At 30.1% G+C, this 15,869-nt stretch overlaps 1 protein-coding gene across 2 annotated transcripts; it reads left to right on the top strand.

Annotated features, from left to right (window-relative positions):
- Window positions 1-11,050: 11,050 nt before the first annotated feature.
- LOC114289278 (cytochrome P450 71D10) lies at window positions 11,051-15,426 on the top strand. Of its 2 annotated transcripts, XM_028232949.2 has the most exons (3): window positions 11,051-12,330; window positions 14,688-14,789; window positions 14,871-15,426. In XM_028232949.2, the coding sequence occupies exons 1-3, from the start codon at window positions 11,425-11,427 to the stop codon at window positions 15,309-15,311; spliced, it is 1,449 nt and encodes a 482-aa protein (XP_028088750.1). In that variant the 5' UTR covers window positions 11,051-11,424; the 3' UTR covers window positions 15,312-15,426. The 2 variants fall into 2 exon arrangements, with proteins under 2 accessions (XP_028088750.1, XP_028088749.1); XM_028232948.2 differs by having other exon boundaries at window positions 14,688-15,426.
- Window positions 15,427-15,869: the final 443 nt, after the last annotated feature.

Genomic DNA, 15,869 nt, shown 5'->3' with positions numbered 1-15,869 from the left:
ACTTTTGTATACTAAAAATCGATAAGCACTACTATTATGTGCATATCCTATGAATATGCAATCAATAGTTTTAGGTCCTATTTTGACCCTTTTAGGATCGGGAATGACCACCTTAGCTAAACACCCCCACATTTTCAGATATTTGTAAGAAGGATCTCAACCTTTCCACAATTCATATGGAGTTTTAAGAGTCTTCTTGTGAGGTATTTTATTCAAAATATAATTTGTGGAAAGAATTGCTTCCCCCCACAAGTTCTGGGATAAACCTGAGTTAATCAACATGGCGTTCATCATTTCTTTCAATATACGATTTTTCCGCTCAGCAACTCCATTTTGCTGTGGTACATAAGGCGCAGTAGTTTGATGAATGATTCCAAGTTGTGAACATAATGTTCCAAAAAAAGCATCATATTCACCACCTTAATCACTTCTTAATGCCTTAATCTTCCTGCCAAGTTGATTTTCAACCTCAGTTTTATATTCAATGAATTTTTCTAAGGCTTCATCCTTACTTCGTAATAAATATACATAGCAGTATCTCGTGCTATCATCAATAAAAGTGATAAAGTACTTCTAACCCGTCATGTTTGAACAAATTTCAAATCACAAATATCACTGTGAATTAAATCCAGTGGCTCATTACTTCTTTTAATGGAATTAAATGGTGTCTTAGTCAATTTTGCCTCAGCACACACTTCATATTTATGATTTGAATTAATAGAAAAATTAGGTAGATAGTCCAAGTGAATTAATTTACGCAACGAATCATAGTTAACATATCCTAATCTACCATGCCATAAATGAGAAGACTCAAACAAATAAGCAGAAGATGTGGTGTTCTTATTAATACTAGGAATTACATTCAATACATTTATTTTGAATAACCTGTCACATAGGTATCCTTTCCCTACATAAACACCATCCTTACACAGAACAAATTTATTAGAAACAAAGACCAATTTAAAACCATTCTTGCTTAACAATGATCCAAGCACTAAGTTTTTTCAAATTTCTGGAACATGCAAAACATTGTTAAGCGTCAGCTCCTTGCCCGAAGTCATCTTGAGCACAATCTTCCCTTGTCCTTAAACTTTTGCAGTATAGGAGTTTCTCATGAAGAGCTGTTCGTCATCCTTAACTTGTTGATAGGTAGTAAACATTTTCTTATCTGCACACACATGTCGTGTTGCCCCGATGTCCACCTACCATTCCTTGGAGTTTGATCACATCAGATTTACTTCAGACACAACCGCTGCAAGGTTCATCTCAGTCACTCCATCAGACAAAGTCTCCAATTCAATTAAGTGTGCTTGTTCATACTTCGTCTTTTTGGAAGGACCTTGTTGATTTTTGCGATTTCGACAATCTTTGGCCCAATGTCCTACCTTGTTGCACACAAAGCACTTTCCCTTGAGCTTTATAGATCAAATTTTAAGACTCTGACCAGCATTTTGTTTAGAGTTTTGCCTAAGACGCTGTCTCTTTTTCTCCTTTTGTCCTGGCTCCAATATGTTAAACTTTGCTTTGAAAATAAATCTCGAATTTCTTTTCTTTTTTGCATCACGGTTATCTTCCTCAATCCATAATTGGACAATCAAGTCTTCTAACTTCATTTTCTTGCGTTTGTGCTTCGAGTAGTTTTTGAACTCTTTCCAAGATGGTGGTAGTTTCTCAATGATGGCTGCCACTTGGAAAGATTCACTCAAACTCATACCATCTACATGAATTTCATGTAAAATCAATTGAAGTTCTTGGACTTAACTAATTATGGTCTTCGAGTCCACCATCATGTACTCATGAAAATAGCCAACCACATGTTTCTTGATTCCCGCATCTTTCGTTTTGTATTTCTTATCCAAAGATTCCTACAATTCTCTAGTTGTTTGTAATAGACTATACACGTTATACAATGTGTTGTCCAATCCATTCAAAATATAGTTTCGGCGCAAAAAATCAGAATGCTTCCACGCCTTAACTGTGGCAATTGCATGTTGATCAGTTTCATCCTCGCTCAAGGTGTGTGCATTCTCTTTGACAAATCTTGCCAAATTCAGAGTTGTAAGATAAAATAGGATTTTTTGGCTGCCATCTCTTAAATTCTGTCCCATTAAATTTTCTGGCTTTTCATTGTGGTTAACCGGAACAGTGGTGGGAAGTGAAGTAACCATAGGAGTAGGAACCACGACAGATGCAGATGTTGGGTTTGCATTTCCAGCACTGTTTACAGTCTTAGTTACCATTTAAACTTTCTAATCAAAATAAAATAACAAAAACAAATCTTTTCACAATAAATAAAATATGATAAATAAAATATGATATATCAATAACTAACTCAAATTAGATATTAAATCACAAAGTTCAGAAAACCAGTAGCACAAAAAAAAAAAAAAAAAAAGTAGTGATGCATGCAGAACACACCACAAACTATATGTGTGTGTGTGTTTTGTTTAACAGACACACAGAAGCATAGTAGAACAAAGCATAAATACAAATAGCAAGAAGGTGGTCTTGTGTAGTCCACATATAACGTATATCAAAAAAATTTTTTTTTTTTTCCTTAAAGAAACAAATCCACCAAACCAGTAACCAATAAGGTAGTTGTCTGGGGAAGTGCACTAAAGCAAACCAAACTAGAATTTAAATATATATATATATATATATACTAAAAACGTAGTTATGCAGATCACCACCAATTTTTTTTTCCTATTTGCGTTTGAGCATATCAGTCAAGCAAACATAATCCAGTACGTTAGCAGGAAAACAACCAAGAATATTTAACTTATGTATACAGAATTTACAGAAAGAAATTCTGTATTAAAAAAAAACAAAAGAGTAGCAAACAGTATGACAACAGAAAACAACGCAGAAACTGTAGATTGAATTTTTGATATATATACTAGTTGGACCCCCTCGCATTGCTATTTGTTTTTTTAAGTTAGTTTCATATATGAAAACACAAGTTTACATTCTTAGTTACATAGTTTTTGATATTCTTCTACATATCAAGTTGCTCAAAGCATTGAATCTGTCAATTAATCAAGTTTATATATATAGCAACTATAAGTATTCTTATTTCATCTATTTATATATCTTCTTTTAAAAATTTATTTTCTAAAAATAAAGGTAAACGATGTCATATGACTAAAAATGTCATATTGGAACAGTTTTTTTAACTATATCATCTGATAATTTAACTCTTCAAAATTCAATTAGAGAATATTCTAATATGTTCAATAGTAATAATAATAATCATTTGTACTTTGGAAGATTATAGTATATGGACCATTTTTATTTTCAATTACAAAGCAAGTATGAAAATGAAGAAAAGTCATATAGCTTTCATCAAACATGAAATATGCAATCAAATATTGGATGAACGCATATTTGAAAAAATGAAGCGAACAAAACTAATAAGAAAATATTATCATAAGGGAAAAGTGAAAAAAATATGTTAAGGAATAAAAATTTAGTGGGATCCAACTCCTAAGTACTTTTTGGTTCAATAAAATACAATTGAAATAAAATGATCATTCTATTCTCAAGTTTACTTTACTATTACTAATCCCTAAATAAATCTACATATATTCTACATAAAATTATCATTTATTATTATCAGTGAATGTTATTTCGTAGCAAAGCTAAGGAATGAATATCTATGAAAGAACACACAGATGACTGTTATTTCGTACCAAAGCTAAGGAATAAATATTTATTAAAGCACACATAGCATTAGAAGTTCTCTATAATAACTTACTTTGCCTTATTTGGAAATAGTAAATGTGTTCTTTGGATAATTTTATCACATAGCTGGCACACTATATCCATGATTTATCAAAAACAAGAAGAGTTAAACACTGCAGAAACGAAAGAAAACAAAATACATTAGTTTCCCATTCAAATCAAAATACATAAGATCAAATGGAAAGCACTTTAAAAATTTTCGCAAGGCAAAGGCTTACCCAAAATTCTTTTTGTTGAGTGAGAAGTGGATTTGTAGCTTCTAAAAAATGTTGCCTCCGTTATTCTTCTACGAAACGATGATCCGAATAATTGTAGCATCTGGTACAAACACATGTTGGCTTTTGGTTGGTTGAGCCAACAGTAATGTCTCATGTCAACCACTTGGAGGGACTATGGGAAGACACATTAGGCACTCCTAATTAGAGAAAACGAGAAATAGCCACGTAACTGTTATAGTAAATGGTCAATAAGAGCTCTATTTGGGAAGTTTAATTGTGATGTAAATAGTTAATCTTGTAAGACTTGTTAAGTATATCATTAATCAAAAATTAAATTAATTGAGCATTCATAGTTACATGATCAGATGATATTTATTTTTGAAAAATTAACTAATCAGTATAAATTTGATAATAGATGTTTTTTTCTAGCACCTGTGTGTATTTATCTAAATTTTTCTTCAAATAGTGTGCAAGAAACGGTGCAATTGAGATTGAATATAATTTCTTTTATAAAGATGGTGAAAAAATTATTTTACGGGAATAATCACTTAATCTACTAAATATTTGGGAATTTTTCAAAAACTATACATAATATTGAATTTTTCAAATTAAAAAAAACTGACACATACCTCTTGTATTAATAAAATACTCAATAAAATTGATGTTATTGACTAAAATATGAAATAATTGGATGAGTAGTGTTACATCTCCCTAATTTTGTCCTCCTAATTCCACCCTCCATGTGAAGCAATTCTACACCATTCTCTCTCTTATATTTAGCATCCTTAATTCCACGTCATTGAGAGCGAAATTGCATGAGCAAAATTGGGGGATTATTATAATTAGAAATCATCTTATACATGGTGAAGTACTCATAAAAGCAAAAGTTAGGAAAATTCACTTTTATAAAATTAATGATAAAAAAAGAATGGCCAAACCAGACAGAAAATTGAAATTGGATAGTCACCGCTATAAGATATTCACTGATTTGGTCATCATTGAGCATGAAGGAAAAGGATAAAAAATAAGGTTTGATTTACAAAAAAAGAAAAAATTTACAAGATAATGATGGTGTAGTGGAGATTAAATTTATGTAGTGTGAGATTTATATGTAAAATAAATATGAATAACAAGATAACAATTCTAGATAATTTCTAGATTTGTAGTAGTACTATTAATTGAAATCATAGTATGTTTATTTGCTAAATATTAAGTTTTTTTTAATATTAAACAATGTTTGCTTAATGTTAAGCTTTTGCTTAATTGTTGAATATTATAAGAGTAGTTTGTGTGATGGGCATATTATTATTATTTTTCAAATTGATGATAAGTTAAATTTTTTTGATAATGTTATATGATTTTTTTTGAAAACAAATTATGTCAAAATGTAAGTCCAAATCGAACCGAATTGTGTTTAAATAATTTGGGTCAAATTGATTCAATAATTTTAATGATTTAATTCGATTACAATTTTTTTAAACAACAATGATTGAGACTCTCATTTTTGGAGACTCCTACAACCCCCTTTGAATCTCTACCATTAATGGTGTGGGGGCATTTTTCTTTGGGGTACTTGCGTGTAGGTCTTAATAAGTTGACTTATTGGCAGTGTTTGGGAAGTATGTTTTTTGGTTTTTTTTTTTTTTTTCACTAAAAGACAAATTGGTTACAAAACCAAAATAAACAAATCCAAACAAAACATCATATCAAACCCTATAATCATTTCACTTTTTCTCTCACAGACATCACATTCATCTAACCACAAAAAAACTCAACTATCTTCCCCAAAAAAAAAAAATTCTCCAATAATATCCTACAACTAAAAAAACTTACAAAAAAACCCAGTTCCCAAACACCCACATTGTTTAATAAGTCTTATGAAAAAAATTTGTTATAAAAAAAGTCACTAATTGTAAGTTTTAGCGACAATTTATAAATCATGGCCAGAAAAGTCACTAATTATCAATTTTTAGCAATATATATAAAAAATTGTCACAAAAAAATATTTTTAGCGATAATTTTACCAAGACTTATTTTCAATAAGACTTGATGGGAATTAAGTTCAAATATTAGGACCTACTGGTAGTTTACCCTTTTTCTTTTGGTTTTGGCTTTAGTCCAGTCCAAGATCGGACTGGAGCATGCTGTTGGGCCCGTGGAGGCCCACCACGAGTTCCGTTTTGATAATTCGAACCGTTCAATGTGTAGAACTCGTCGAGTACTATATTCTTGTAAAAAAATCACGTTGATTGGATATCGATAGCCATGTGATCAAAACAGTTTTTTGTCAACTGTTAATTTGTTCACCGTCCATTTTTTTTAATACAAAACTGATTTGAACACATAACTATTGATATCTGATCAACGTGACTGTTTACAAGCATATAGTACTCGACAAGTTCTACACATTGAACGGTTCGGATTATTAAAATAAAATCCGTGATAAGTCTCCATGGACCTAACAACATAGTCCAATCCGATCTTGGACTAGACCAAAGCCAAACCTTTTTCTTTTTTTCAACCGTAGACAATTCAACTACAGAAAGGGAAGGCAATTTTGGGCAATTGGACAGTATTTTGGCATTTTGTGTGAGATTCATTAGTTTTGGCTTTTTGTGTTAGATTGAGCACCGCTCATTCTTTTATAGATGGTATATATATATATATATATATATAAATAAACTAACAGCACAAAATTCAATCCAGTATTAAACTGGAACACAAAATTAGAAAACAAAAATAGGATAAAACAGTAACTGTATTTAAACAAACAAAAAAAAAAGAAAAAACCGAAACACAGTAAAGATAAAACCAGTAAACAATTAATTTAACCGAAACATTAATTTGAAGTGTTATTCTGTCTTAAAATTTATGGAGAATAATTTTGGTAAAATTAATTAATAGCGAATAATAAATGAAATAAAACAAACTTACAACTTTTCAAAGATCAAACTATTGAACGAAGTTGTGATGGAGACCAGTGTATGGACACTGTGTCTTTAAGATAGAATAACGCCCTCTCCACTGGTGCTCGAGATTAATATGCGTCCTGTTTCCAGGATACAACAATCACGACACACAAAATTCGCACTAACTCTATGTATACAGTGAACCAGAATATGTGCTTTGCAATTTCTCAAACTTAGACTAAAAAAAATAAATATGAATATGTAGGATGAACAGAGAAGGAGAAAAAAATTAGAAGTCTGAATTTTTTTTTTATTATTAATTTTTGATCAACCAAAACAAGATGGAGGACTGCCTTAAATAGGCAATAGGAAAAAACTGAACTGGAAAAGATATATCCGTTCACCAAAAGTCACACCCGATCGGAGAAGACACCAAATTGAATTTTGAGTTTTCTGGAGCAAATTCAAATCTGAAATTTGAATTCTTTCCTGTAAAAAAAAAATAATAATAAAATAAAAAAAATTTAAAACTAGGACCTTATATTATCTTTTCCAATCTATGTGGGACAAGAACACTCAACACGATTTGGGAATTTACATCAACATGTCTCATGTTCATGAACTTCGCTTTGGAGTCAATTTTTCATTCACCTATAAATGATTTTGACTCACTAATTACATAATCTTGTTCACCACACGGCAACGAACACATTGCTACTCGAACCCTCTAAAGCTAACTTATGGATCCAACATAATTATTAGCATAAAGTTTCCGAAAAATCAACATTTCAGCATTTAAAGCATTTTTTCCGACAGTTTCAACCTGTAATTTTGCCTTAGTTATCATAGATTGCATAATAATATATATATATATATATATATACACACACACTACGTTTGGATGGCAGAAATAAAAACAGAGATTAAGAATTTAAATTTCTAATTAGAGAAGTAACAAAATGCTCCCATGCTTATTATTAATACAACAATTCGAGGTTTTTGGTGTTGTTTCAAAATGCATAAAAGTTTATGACCAATATGATCAACTTTAAGCTATTTTTCTGATAAAATGTTTTTCGGCAAAACTCCTTTGCCGGTAAAAGTCTTAAATATTTTTTAATATGTATATATATATATATATATTATTTTTTTTTAACATGGAACCAAACAGTCAATGAATGCAATGATATGCCCAACCATTTTGATAAGAATAAAGTTATATATACTCATTAATTTATTAATTAATAATAAAATTTTAAAAAATTTAAATTTTTATAATTTGTATAATGAATGCGATTTATAATTTTAAAAGTAATAATATCAAAATATTAATTAATATATTAATTTATGTATATAATATTACAGTTCTGATAACGATATTGACTGCACATTGTGTGTTGATAACACAAAGACACAGTTCAAGATAAAATAAATAAATAAAAATACTATAAAAAAATCTCACAAATATAAATAATAAAAAATAAAATAAAAACCGGAAATGCATCATTCTAGGTGGGTGCATGTGTATTTTCAAGGGCGGGGCTACATGTATGTGAACGTGCGTGGTGCACATTAGGGGTGAGCGTGTGCATGTGTATTTTTAAGGGCGGGGCTACATGTATGTGAACGTGCGTGGTGCACATTAGGGGTGAGCGTGGTGCGGGTCGGTGCGGTTTGAGAGAAAAATAAAAATTATATGGCGGGTGACGGATTGATAAAAGTGTCATTAGAATTTGTCATTTTTCTTATAAAAAATTGGCCGTTTGATTGGCAAATAATGACGGATTTGCCTTGTCGGTTCAGACGGATTGGCGGTTTATAAAAAATATAATTCAAATTATAAAACTTAAATCAAAGAGTAAAAAAAAGACGAGAGATACCGTGATGTTAAGCATCTTGCGAAGCTTTCTTCTGATGCAGCAAGTGTAGCAACAGCATGATAATATCAACGACTATGCCATCAGTTCATTATAAGTATCTGTGAAAGTTACAATGATCAAATACAATACATAAAATTAATATCATTCAGGGTTTACAATATATTGAAAATGTTTACTGTTGAAAAGTATTTACATTAAAAAGTGAGCTGATGCAAGTTTGCAACATGGGCAGAAAAAAAAAATTTGAAAAGTGAATTAGAATCCAATTTTATTTTGGATTACTGACATCTTGAATTCCCCTCGAACAGTAATGTAATACTATCTTCTAAGGTATAGAACAATAAGCAAACTTAAGTAAAAAGAATTTTTAGAATCTTATAAAACATGATTTAATAGCGGTGTGGGTCGGTGCGGTTTGGAAGAAAAACAGAAACCGACGGATTGATAAAAGTGTCACTAGAATTTGTTATTTTTCTTACTAAAAATCGACAATTCAATTGATAAATAATAACGAATTTGTCTTAACGGTACGATTCGATACAATTTTAACCATTTTGTCAATTTCAACGATATTATGCACACGCACATAGGCGTCGGCGGCTGCTGGCCATGGGACATGTGGTAGAGCGCTAATTGACAACATTGTGCATTGTCATGGGATAAACTCGGCTTTCATTCGGTTGGCGTGTGCGCTTGGACTGTTTCTGGCCATAAAAGGCCACGTTTTTTTTATTATTTTCTAAAAAAGGTAAGTGACTAAAAACGTAATAAATTTGGCTTGGGAAGCGCAAAAAAAAATACAGGTGTGAAATTATAAATTAAGTCCTGTGACAAAAAAAATAAAAAAATAAATTTTTTATGTTGAGTAAAAATATTTTGATTATTTTAATTTAATTTAACATCATAAATAAATATTAAACTAAAAAATAAAAAATTAACTTTTTATCAACTTCCCAAATTACTTTTCAAAAAATTAAAAAACTTGATAAAAAACTAAAAATCAGCTACTTCCCAAAACTGCTTATAGTGTACAATGTTTTCATTTTTGTTTTTACAAGTAATTTGACCAATTTAAATCACTTATGTCCAAGTTATTAGGAATATTCAATAATATTACGCTAAGGTAGTATTTGTTTAGAAAGATTCAAGTATGCGATAGGATTAATAGTTTATCCAAATTAATAGTCAGTTGTTTGATTTAAAAAAACTTTACTAGATTATGAATTCCAAATCTATGAGATTGTTCTATCCATATGATAACTCATTAGATAGTGAAATTGTATTTTTGACCCTCTACTATTTAATATCTTTTCAAAAATAAAATTTATTTATTAAATTATTTATACTTAATAAAATTATTTAAATTATACTTAATAACTTATTTAATAAGTTTATTTATACTTAATAAATTTCATTTATTAAATTATTTATACTTTATTAAATTATTTATTTTAATAATCATATGGTATTAATTATACTTAGTAAAGTAAAATAAAATTTAAAAACTTCAACTGCAAATTAAAATAAATTTATGTAATTTTTATTAATATTCTATTTATTTAATTTTTTAAAAGTTCTAGTAAAAAAATTAAATAAAATTTATAATTCAGATTTAATATTCCTATTATTTAGTAAATATGGTAAATTACAAATACATCTCCTGAAATTTGTTTGAAGTACAGATTGTCCCATGCGGTTTGAAAAATTACAAATACTCCTTTATTAGAATTTTTTATTTAACAAAAATAACTAAAAAAATGAAATTCATAATTGATCTCTTATACAATAATAATATTACCTAAATTATTAATTAAAACATATTTATAGTATCATTAAAAATTGTTAATTAACTTGATGATTTATTAATAAAAATGCGTTTTGTTACGAAATTAAAAACTTCAGGGGTGGAATGTAATTTTTAGAACTATAGGGGACAATTCGTATTTTAATCAAATTTCAAAGGTGTATTTGTAATTTATCCTAGTACATAATTCAAAATGACAAAATAATCCTTTGAGCATTTATGCTTCTCCATAATATTCCAAAAAAAATGTAAGATTCAATAGAATAGTCGAATACAGACATCTAATTCTATGATTAAACAAACATAGGATATAAATTTAATCCAACCAAATAGTCCAAAAACAATATAAGCCAAGATTAATAATCCGATAAATTACAATTCCCTTACCCAATCCATCCAAACAAACATTCCCCCACAGATTTTGTAAAACAATATTTTGGCAACATGGTTTATAGTCACTTTTTTTGGTTAGTAGCAAAAGCCAAAAGTTGGCTTTTTTGTCTTTTTTTTTTATTTGGGAAGTTGGTTTTTAGCCAACGGTGAAATTACAATTTTACCTCTCATGGGTCAAAATGTGTTGCATAGGTGAAGTTTTAAATATTTTAAATAAATAGGGGTAGTTTGGTCATTTTATTATGATTTGACATCATAAACAAACATTAATCAAAAAAGTCAAAAAGTCACTTTTTACCAACTTCCCAAATCATTTGTCTAAAAAAGCCAAAAGTTTGGTTAAAAGCCAAAAAATCACTTTTTACCAACTTCCCAAATCATTTGTCCAACATGCCACTGTGTAATTCTGAGTATAAAATGCACGTTTCCTAGTAAGATGCTAGCCTCGCTTCAATATCACCTTGCTATGATACTGATCAATGGAGCTTCAGTTTCCATCACCACCTCTCCTCTTGGCCTTCCTGCTCATCATTTTCATGGTACTCAAAATCTTGATTAACACAACCAAACCCAATAGCTCAACTTCAAAGCTCCCCCCAGGGCCATGGCAACTACCTCTCATAGGAAACATACACCAGCTTGCTGTCTCATCACTACCCCACCACACCTTGACAAACTTAGCCACAAAACATGGACCTTTGATGCATCTCCTCCTCGGTGAAGTCTCCACCATCGTTGTCTCCTCCCCTGAAATTGCCGAACAGGTCATGAAAACCCATGACCTCGTCTTCGCTCAAAGGCCACACCTTCTCGCATCGCGGATTGTCTCTTACGGTTCCACAAACATTGGGTTTTCCCCATACGGTGAATACTGGCGACAACTCCGAAAGATTTGCACAACGAAGCTTCTGAGCTCGAAGCGCGTCGAAACGTTCCGGGGAATTAGGGAAGAGGAGGTGATGAATTTTGTAAGAGACATTTCGTCGAACACAGGGTCGGCAATCAACCTGAGCAAGAGAATTTACTCGCATACCTATGGGGTTACTGCTAGAGCTGCTTTTGGGAAGAAAAACAGAGATCAAGAAGAGTTCATGGAAGCTATGGACGAAGTTGTAGCGTTGTATGGAGGGTTCAGTGTTGCTGATATGTACCCATCGGTGAAATTGCTTCAGGTGATGAGTGGAATGAGAAGAAAGCTTGAGAAATTGCATAAGAGAGTCGATCAGATACTTGAAAACATTGTTAACGAACACAGAGAGAAAAAGACACAGAGAGAGAGTGGGAGAGGAGAAGCAGAGGACCTGGTTGATGTCCTTCTGAGAGTTCAGAAAGATGGAGAGCTTGAATTTCCATTGACAGACGACAACATCAAAGCTGTCATCTTGGTTAGTATACAGCCCGACTCTGCCTTCATTAGAGACTGGTTTAAATTTTAGGATCCATTATTATTTATTTATTTATTTTTCAGTGTGGTGCCACATTTCAGGGTGTTCAAAAAAATGGGTAAATCAATCTAATCTATTCTAAATCACAGGTTTTATTTTTTAGTTATGGTTTTGATTTTGATTCTGAAAATGATAGAATTGTTCAAATCTATCTGATTCCTGATTCTAAAGTTCTGGTAACGGTTCTGAATCGAACCGAATCATCATACATTTATTTATTATTTTTATATAAAAAATTAAAATATAAAATGCTGATAAACTCTAACCAACTTAAATTTAACCAAACTAATTGTTATTAGTTTGTTTATTAACATAAAATATATATCATATTTATTGTTACAAAAAATTTCTAAAATCTTAAATCGAATTGAATTAAACCGATTTATATAGTTCAATTTTACAAGTTGACGGCTCGATTACGATTCTAATTTTTTTGAAACCGTAAAAAACAATTCAATTTTTAGTTTACTCTTAAACTTAATCAATCCGATCAGCGTACACTCAACCATATAACACTCCATTTTTATCCTAATGAGGTGGGAGAGAGAGAGAGAGAAAAAAAAAGAAAAGAGAGGGATAAAGAGCGTGAGTTCACCTCTTCACATGAACCATTCCATGTCATTGGAGGTGAATTGAAGATGCTCAATTAGAGCTCTCAAGTATTATTATATATTTATTTAAATGTATTAAGGCCTCATTTGGAAACTAACTTATAAGTTAGCTTATTAACTTATTTGAATTATATTACATCTTCATTTTTTTATAATGAGCCAAAATATTAACTTATAAGTCACTTTCCAAAACAATCTTAAGAATGTAATTATCAACTTAGGGAGCTAGGGCTCTAAGGCCTTGTTTGGCATAAATTTCTTTGTTAAAATAATTAATAAAGATAAAAAAAAAAAAGAAGAAGTTATTTTAGCGAATAAGAAAAAATATCGCACTCAAATCATAATCATTTTATTTTTCTCTTACAATCATAAAATCAATTATAAAAACAAAATAATAATTATTATTATTTCAAACATAACTTTTTTACTTATACTAAAATAATTAAATAATCAAAAAATCAAGTTAAAAAGGCCTATCACAAACAAACGAACGCCAACCACGGGACCTTGCACTATTTTTTAAATTTATATTTATTTTTTATTTTTTTAAATATAAATATTATAAAATTATCTGATTGTAATAATAAGGTAAATGTAAAACTTCTCATAGATAATTTTAAAATCAACCATTTTAATTATTATAGGGGTCTCCTTATTGAGAGGCATATTCCATCAATCCAATCTTCTTACGAGACTGAAAAATTTCTTACTTCGTTATGAATAAAGGATTGTTTTAGAACAATCTAAAATAACATATTTATTGTCATTTTAGTTTATTTTAATCACATCATTTTTTTTTAAATCACATTATTTTCCTATTTTTGTGTACATATATTTTCATAAAAAAAATAAAAAATTATTAAAATAATCTATTATCAAACAACCCTAAATAGAATGTTAATTTCGTGGCTTTTTGGTTAGCCCACATCATAGTTTAATTCAAAAAAAAGTTCTTCAAAGTTTTGAATAATTATTCGGTCAAATTTGCTTTTTGTTTTACTTGCGCAGCTACCATAGCTACATGAATAGTTTTGAGAGGTGAAAGTCAGCTACTTTTTATTTTAAATTTTAAAATATTTTTTTTATTGTATATATTTATTTTTGATTGAATTTATACTTTTAGAATATACTTTCTCAAATTTTATTTTCACAAAATTTCTCAATTTTCCAACCGAGAAACCTTTTGAAATTTGAAAATTTTATTGATTTCTCAAAAAGAGATCAAATTGTGACTATTTCTACTGAGAAATTTCTTGATTTTGTAAATTTGTAACTGTTATTCAAAATTTACAAAATCAAGAAATTTCTTAGTTTTCAAAAAATTTCTTAGTGCAAAAGTTGAAAAATTGTGTTTAAAAAAAAGGAGAGAAATTTCTCAATGCAAAAACTCATAAATTTCTCAACAAGCATAATATAGATTTTGTTTGATAGATTCCCTATAAAAAAAATTTAAAAATATTAAATTTTCAAGTGTGCACATCATTTCAATACGGCTATATGTTGCATGCATCTTATTTTAGGACATTTGTTAAAGGTTTGAGATCATTGATGTGTTTCATTTTTCTTGCTTTCACATTGCTGTGCATAACTTCAAAAGATATATAGGCATGAAGATGGGTAACTATTTTTTGAAAAATTCCTAGCAATATCAATAACCTAAATTGAATACCATCAACCTTGTTCCAGGACATTTTCACTGCTGGAAGCGAGACATCATCAGGAGTTGTAGAGTGGGCAATGTCAGAGATGCTAAAAAATCCAGAATTGATGAAAAGGGCACAAGCTGAGGTAAGACATATGTTTGATAGAAAAAGAAATGTCGATGAAACTTGCCTTCATGAATTGAAATACTTAAACTCAATAATCAAGGAAACATTGAGGCTACACCCCATTCTTCCTCTGTTACTTCCAAGAGAAAGCAACGAGCAATACGCGATTAATGGATACGAAATACCTGTCAAGACCAAAGTCATTGTCAATGCGTGGGCGATTGGTAGAGATCCCAAACACTGGAACGAAGCAGAGAAATTTGATCCGGAGAGATTTCTCAATAGTGCAATTGATTTCAAGGGGGCGTGTTTCAAATATATACCATTTGGAGCAGGAAGAAGGATATGTCCAGGCATTGCATTTGCTATTCCTAATATTGAGCTTCCACTCGCGCAATTGTTGTACCATTTCGATTGGAAACTCCTCAGTGGAATGAAGCAAGAAGAACTGGACATGACGGAGACCTTTGGTTTGGCTGCACGAAGAAAAAATGATCTTCGTGTGATTCCCATTTCTTATCATCCTCCTCATGTTAAATAGTGAGTCCTTAATGAAGATATATATGTTAGATGCTAGTTTTATATGTTCCTATGGTATTGTAAACTTGTAATGACTATAATAAATGTGCAATCGATAGTCACGGAGTTTCTTTTCATGTTCATGGTACAAAAAGTATGGAAGAGATTCAAAACCAATAATTTATGTTGGTGAATCAGTGATGACTTATCATTTAGATTTGGGATTATATTGTCAAAAATAATTATTTTTATAAGAATATTCAGAAGTCGTACTCACTTTATTTTAATTAAAAAAATTCACTATTTTTTGTTCTTATTTTGCAGGCAACTGTTTTGGTGTACAATTACCTCTTTGCATTAGGTTTCATTTCTCTTGAAAAAATGTTTAAGACCCACAAATGTATCCATAATAATATGATATTTTATGTGTTAATTTTTAATTTATTATACATCTAATAATATAGGGCTCCGCCCTTTAACCACATCATTGTAAATGAATTCGTAAGTTAAAAATATGAATTTGTAGCATCACTCTTTTCCTTAAGATGGTGGAATCTACGGAAATCTAGAATTTTAATTT

This window comes from Camellia sinensis, chromosome 8, assembly GCF_055761805.1.
Source record: "Camellia sinensis isolate YWXY chromosome 8, ASM5576180v1, whole genome shotgun sequence".
Lineage (NCBI taxonomy): Eukaryota > Viridiplantae > Streptophyta > Magnoliopsida > Ericales > Theaceae > Camellia > Camellia sinensis.
Note: the sequence above shows the minus strand (reverse complement) of the source record. Positions and strands in the feature narration are given on the sequence as shown.